The sequence below is a fragment of the Lycium ferocissimum genome, chromosome 10 (assembly GCF_029784015.1).
Source record: "Lycium ferocissimum isolate CSIRO_LF1 chromosome 10, AGI_CSIRO_Lferr_CH_V1, whole genome shotgun sequence".
Lineage (NCBI taxonomy): Eukaryota > Viridiplantae > Streptophyta > Magnoliopsida > Solanales > Solanaceae > Lycium > Lycium ferocissimum.
In genome coordinates, this window is record NC_081351.1 from 19154728 (window position 1) to 19162229 (window position 7502).

The 7502-nt window shown below is 29.5% G+C and overlaps 1 protein-coding gene across 1 annotated transcript; it reads left to right on the forward strand.

Annotated features, from left to right (window-relative positions):
• Nucleotides 1-202: 202 nt before the first annotated feature.
• Nucleotides 203-2455, forward strand: LOC132035160 (CLAVATA3/ESR (CLE)-related protein 25-like). Its single transcript, XM_059425452.1, has 2 exons — nucleotides 203-599; nucleotides 2184-2455. The coding sequence occupies exons 1-2, from the start codon at nucleotides 388-390 to the stop codon at nucleotides 2245-2247; spliced, it is 276 nt and encodes a 91-aa protein (XP_059281435.1). The 5' UTR covers nucleotides 203-387; the 3' UTR covers nucleotides 2248-2455.
• Nucleotides 2456-7502: the final 5047 nt, after the last annotated feature.

A 7502-nucleotide genomic window follows, 5' to 3' on the forward strand; every position in this document is an offset into this window, starting at 1 on the left:
ATGTGTTTGAGAAATTCACCAAATATAAATAAATTACAAATCCAATAACATAAATTGGTTGTAGGTCCGGTGATAGTCGAGAAAATTCTAGAACTCATGAGCTACAAATCTTTTATCCGTCTCTGATAGCAAATTATAAAGCAATGTCTTCCCTCCACGTCACCTCATCCTCTCTAGCTTCGAGAATTAAAGTAGCAGAATCACTTTACTCCAACCTATAAAGAAAAAACAACCACCCCTAGCCCATGTTGTAAAACAAAAACTTTACACTTTTGCTTCTCTCTTTGCCTACAACATTTCTCACTTTCATGTCTTCTCTTCCAAGGTAAAAACTCCATATTAAAATTAGCTGTTTTTTCCCCTTCTCCTTCTTCATATATTATATATATGGATAGTAGTAGTAAAATTAGGCTATATAAGGGCTTATGGGGCTCAATTGTAGTGCTAGGAGTTGTTTGTTTGTTGGTTGGAGTCTTGGAGAATAGAGAAACTAAGATATTGAAGAAGCAGAATCCAAATATTATTCATTCAAGGGTGAATCTCAACTTCATGAGTATTAAAAGAAGAGTTCCTAATGGGCATAACCCTATCCATAACAGGTACGTTTTAATTATATAGAGTATATGCCTTTGGTTAATTTGCTTTCTTATAATTTTTCACTTCGAAAAACACGCATATCCCGATGAAATACGTGGAAAACACGCATTAAAGTTAAATACAATAACTATAATGCCATAAAAGAAGAAAATTTATTACATGCATTGCTTCAAATCTCAAAATATCTTTAAGAAATCGTAGATGGAGTTATTGTTGACCCTTTTTTATGTTTTTATGTTAACAATTCGGAAAAGATTAAAAATTTAAAATATTTTGTATTTTAAGGATTTTTTTTTACATCTTTTTATGCAAATTTTTATCCTTCCAATTCGGAAAAGATTAAAAATTTAAAATATTTTGTATTTTATTAGGAATTTTTTTTTTATCGTTATCTAAATGAAAATTAATGATGTGGTTACTATGATTTTATATATATGATATATATTATCAGTTAAAAAAGTACATTTGGAAATATCATTTTAGTTGATAAAATGAGATTAAGAAGAAAAAATGTTATCTCCCACTTTTTTATTGGGTAAAGAGATTTTTTTTAAAAAAAAAAACAATTTCTTTAAAAATAATGTGTTTAAAAAGGAAAAGAAACAATACGATTATTAGAAAAAGGGCACTTTTAACCTAATTAAGTAGCAATAGGGGCATTTTTGTTCGTATAGTTTATGGGCATTCTTGGACCAAACTATGAACGGAGGGCATTTTTGTTTATTTTGCATAATTTAAGGGCATTTTTTACACTTTTCCGTTCTTTTTAAAATGTGATATATATATTTTGTACTAATATTTTTCAACTGAGGTGACAATAAAAAGTACAAAAAGGAGTATTTTTATGTAAACAACATACTCTAACACCTAATAATAAACGTCTCAACGAAATGTGAATAATTTCAGTCATGGACGTGAGCCAAATTTAATTAAACATTTTTGGTTTTCAATTCTAAAGTTTTTAAACTTCAAGGTATAACTTTCCTATCTTTGATTCTTTCTTTCTTCTTTTACTTTTCCTAGTTATATGTATTCTATAAATTTGCTTTTTGATAATAAATCTAAATATTAAAAGAAAAGAAAAAGTTCAACCAGAGTTTTAGGTGCTTGCATGCTTTACTACTATTTGTGCTTGCATGCTTTACCACTATTTGTCTATATAAAACTGTACTTTCAGATTCTGTTATATATCAATTTTCTTATATATTGTTTATATGGCGTCGTCTTTATTCTCTTCTCATGAACTAAGCTAATTAGTCTTTCATTTTGTGATAAATAACCTTTTGTTCCATCAAAATTGTACATCCATTTCATTTAAAAGCTTAAATAAGTGGATAGGAAAGGTATATTTATATTTATTTAGTTATATCTTTAACATGCTCCATTACTTTCCGGCCAAAATCTTTATGAGTCAAGCACATATAAATTGATTCTTTAATCTAACATACTATATTATATTGGGGCGGAAGACTTGTATGCAATGCATCCATTTCATCTAAAAGCTTAAATAAGTTTTTTTTTTTTTTTTTTTAACAATATTAATTCACTAGTCTAATTAAAAATTGTTTATGTTTTGTCTATAACAGAGGAGCGGGAAATTCTCATCAGCCACCTAGACAAGTTTCAAAAGGAGAACTTGGCAAGCCATGAACAAATTAAAAGGAAGAGGCCAGCACTGTGAAAATATAATTTCCTATCTTGTAGTTATTGAAAAATGGGAATGTCTATACATAGTGTGAGATGAAATTTCAGATCAAACCCCAGTTTATTTTGTTTGAATTTTTTGTTAATACTGCACAGATTGCTTAGAATCTTTGGAGGTGGAATGAAAATATAGTAATTGATTTGTCTTACACAAGGAACGTCTTCTTCAAGATACAAAAGATGATAAGTCATTATATTGGGCAAAGAATCCCAAATTAACACCGCACCCCACAAGGGATGAGAATATCAATTCAGAGGGAGTCAGGATTCGAAGCTTATGGGTTTGAAATTTTAGTACTTTTAATTTACTAGTTATAAATTAATAAATTTTACATATTATTAACGGCGAAAATTTTTGTTCAATTTCGCATGTTTTAAGGGAATTTTTGACCCTTTCCCGTTTTAAAAAAATTTAATGTGATTTTCAAACATATGTGTAGCTATAAGATTTTTGAAGTTGTGATCTTAAAAACAATATATTATTTTGTGACTATAAAAGCTTGTCATTAATGGTACAACGAGTAATCTAAATTAAATTATTTCCAAATTCTAAGAAATGTTTTTAAAAATAAACTGAAAAGGAAATAGAATTACAACAACTCAAACAGAGTGCATAGTAGCTTTGGATAGTGAAAAAAAGAAGAAGAAAATAACAACTTTATTCTATATGCATTGGCTGTTTTGCTTAAGAAATGGCATGTGTTCTGAAAATAAAGCAAATCCACCACTTAAAGGTGTTAAACAAAACAAGGGAAGAGGTTGGGATTGCCTCTTTGTGTTGGTCCTTTTCATAAGATTCTTTGTTTTTGTGAGAAATGTTTTGTTCTTTGGTCCATTCAAACTTTAATTTGTTGTAAAACCAAGTAGAGAGATTCCCTGATTTTCTAGCATGGCAATCCAAATTTAAAAGAGTTGAGTTAGGTGCAAAAAATATTTACAATAAATGATGAGTAACTTGCTATAGCAGGTTAAGTTACGTGGATGCTATAAGAAATTTTAGATTTAAGTTATATAAAATGATAAAAACTAATAAATAAAGACCTTTTAACACCGTGAATTTTAACATGTGATAGTTGGTTAATTAGTTGAATTTTTTATTAGATTATCAATAAATATGTATCAAGAGATTTAAGTGTAATTACGTAGTGACTTGATTCTTAGCGTTAATAGCATTTTTAGATTCTCACTTATTAGTAAATTCTAATTTTAGTCCTTGTGATATCCGACTTAGCATAATTAACCTTCAATTCTTCGAAATGTGCACTTTTGATACATTTGCTCGTAAATATATACAAATCTTTATACAGTCAAACCTCTCTATAATTGTCATTCGCTATAGAAGCATTTCACTATAATAGCCTAATTTTCTCCGGAATCAATTTTTCATGTTATATGTTACTACTCTATAACATCATTCTACCTATAACAGCAGTGACATTCATTATAGTGGTACATTCTTTGTAAAATTACCTCTCTATAATATTCTACCTATAACAGCAGTGACATTCATTATAGTGATACATTCTTTGTAAAATTACCTCTCTATAATAGCCATACTCAAATATTGTATAATAATATTTTGTAAGAAATATATGATGTGTAAAATAAAAAGCTATTGTTAAGAGTCAACTTTTACTTGGGGTGGGATAGAATAGTCAACAGTTCAGCTCTTAGACGGCCTTCAAGGGAAAACTATTGAATTTCCTTTTGCTGAAAGTTTAGACAAAATTCTTCGTCATTCAAGCGTTATATTATCACTAAGAGACTGGAATTTATAAAACAACATACAATTATAGAATTCTTACGTCAAACTAGAAATATTTAAATTTTAAATGTATATGTTCCTAGATTTAATTTTGTATCTGTATGGTACAACTAGTTAAGGATTTATTAGTAATTTATTTTTCTTTTCAATTTTAATTAATGAGATGTGAAAATCAATTGAGATTTTGAAATTAACAAGTCTATGGTTTTTGTTTATACGTAACATAAAAAGTACAAAAAATAATTGTTTGCATATTTTTGTTTATAATAACTAAATGAAATCTAAATATCAAATGTCAGTATTCATACATAACAACACCTCACTATAACAATCATGAAATTTTCGGACAAACGTTGTCATTATAGAGAGGACTGTAACTGTTCAACCATATAATTATTCATGCATTATGTAGTTATGTTAAAACTTGTACTGTTACATCATATTTGAAGGTAATATACTTCAAAAAATAATCTATCTACAACATATTTCTTATATAAATGGATCAAAAAATAGATGTTTCAATTGGTTGAAGTTTGAATCTGATGAGTCATATATCACAAGAATCAAAACTAGGGTTTACCAATAAGTGAAAGATCAAAAGTATTATTTTCTCTTTTTTTTACATCGCTAATGCATAGAACTTAACTCAAAAAAATTACACTATAAGTCATAAAACTTAAATCCATTTTACGAAAAGGAGAATTATAAAATGAGAAAAGGTAAGTAAAGCTGGCAACTTATAAGAAGCAGGATGGTACTCTCTTCAAAGAAGTCCAAAGTGAAAAACAAAGTAGGCTATCTATTCTGCTTTTCCATTTCCCCTTCTTGCTTTATCTCCTTTACCATTTATTGGATTTAGAAGCAAATTAAAGACTTGGTCTAAAGTTTTGGAGCTTCAAATGGGGACAATTAATTTCCTAAGAGAAAAAGAAATTAAAGAATTAGATGGGATGTGTGGGGCTTTTGCTTACATGAGCACTTTGTTGATTGAGTACTGAAGTACTCTAAGAAAATTTGATACAAATTAAAATTTGTATTTATTTAAATTGTAACAAGGGGGGAACTAAAGATGTAAGACATTATGAGACTTGAATATAGTTAAAGCTTGTGTGCAAAGATTAAACAAGACTAAGAGCTCGTTTGAATGGGCTTATGGCTTTGGCTTATAAGCCAAAAGCCATAAAGTTAGAAATTTTAACTTATGGCTTTTGGCTTTCAAAGCTATTTTGGTTTAAAACACATAAAATAAGCCAATCCAAGCAGGCTCTAAAGCCACTAATTAACCAGTTAGTAGGACATAAGGTGACCCTGACAACTATACCATGGAGACGTTTTCACTTGGTGAAATCACTAGCGTATATAGGATTTAGCGCAAGTGGTTTTAAGTCTACGGATTTGAGATAGAATTGCTACAATAAGAATGTTATTGAGGACAAGAGATTTATTTCATGTCTTATACAATTAACACATGTTATATAAGAATTATCTTGAGAATTTTACCCAAGGTGACGAAATTGGGCTTCTAATTACAACTAGTATAAACATTCTCCATCTACATTTTTTTCTCACCTAAAATATTGTTCAAAATTTTATAACCACCATACCTTTGTTACCTTCAACATATTTTATTTTCTGGTGAAAAAAATAGATTTGATGGAAGAAATAACCCGAAAAAACAGATCTAGCTTGGAAGGAATGATTAGTCATGATGATTTTGTTGATTGGTATGGTGCTTTTCCTTGTGGTGTTCTGGTTGTGGAATAATTATATGCCCCGTGTGTGTTATTTGTATGTCAGGTGTGGATACTATTGATTGTGGAATGAGTGTATGCCTAGTGTATGTGAAATATATATATCTGGTGTATGTAGGTGTATGTGGAACATATGTCAGGTGTATGTTACTGTATGTCATATGTATCACCTGTAAGTAAGTGACATACCCACAGAATAATTATATGTTGTGTGTATGTCTTGTGTATGTCACGTGCATTAGTATTGTATACAGGATAGATACACATGATATACATACAACATACACACAAAAGATAACAAGGTGTGAAAGACACGGGAGAGAACTCTGTTGAAAGAAAAAGCAATGAAAAAAATATTATGGGAGAGAAATTTAGCAGTACCAATGGCTGGAGACGAAGCAATGGCGGTTGACGGTGGGATGGGGACAATGACTGCTAGGATTTGTGTGAAAGAGGAAAAAAAATTCCTAGTTTTGTGAGATTTGTTGGAGGTTATATATATTATGTAGAGAAACTACTGCTACGTTTTGAAAATGAAATATTATTACCATTAGCTAATTAAGTTAATTAGGATCCTACTTTAGCATATTTAAGGGCATGATAAGAGAGTTTGCCCGATGCTCTTTTTTTTTTCTCCATACAAAATGCACCTTACTTTGAGGCTACTCACTAGAACAGATTCAGTTATTTGATCAAAGAGACATCATTTTATGATCTAAGACAACGATTTTTTAGCGGTAGCCTAATCAAGTGTAACATCTTTCCTAATAAGATAACAGTTTTGACGAGGCAAAGAGTATGGTGTACAAAAAGCGTAGACTTTTGAGTAACCAAAGTTCGTGCTTGCGGTAACCTTTTATGACAACATTTTTCATTTACTATAGCTACACTTTCGAAATTGAGTCTTTGTTAAGGGTCTTTTTTTTTTTTTTTTTTTTTTTGCTCGAAAGATACTATTTCTCATGTTTTGATTTGAACTCATTTCGATTTGCATTGACGCGGAGTTTAAAAGTTAATAGAAGACTTTTAAACTTGTGGTGTTAGATGACTCATATATATTTTGTGTAGCTAAATGATTGCAAAAGTAAATTATTTTTAAATATAGAAATAGAGTCATTCTTTTGAAGACTTGATTAATAAGGAAATAAGTTCAAATAAATTGAAACGGAGGGAGTATTATAAACTTCACAAAAGGTTTGTACAATATCGAATGACAGACTGAGGTCTCTCAGAGTTAAGCCAGTTTGTCGAACTACTAGGGATGCCAACTTCATATTCATGATCATTACAAGGAGGGTGTTCGGGAGCAATAGTATTACTAGTTACATTGATAGTTATAGTATCATGCCGAGCAAAAGTTAAAGTACCTACTCAAAGGAGACCTTCTTCTTACATTCCTTTGATAGAATTTAAAGTTTTTCAATCTTTTATTTTTCAATTGAAACTTTATTATCACTTATATTTTTGTGAAGTATAGTGAATCTCTTAATTAGGATTCAAGACTAATTGAGAATATCAAAAAATCGATTAATTCAGTTCTTGCACATGTGAACACCTAATTTTTGACCGAACATAAGTTTTTACACCATTTATAGCGTTTAAATATTTCTTTTAGGTTTAGTTAAATATTTCTAATTTTTATTTCATTTTTAGTTAAGTCTTACATTTAAAGATTGAAAGCTACA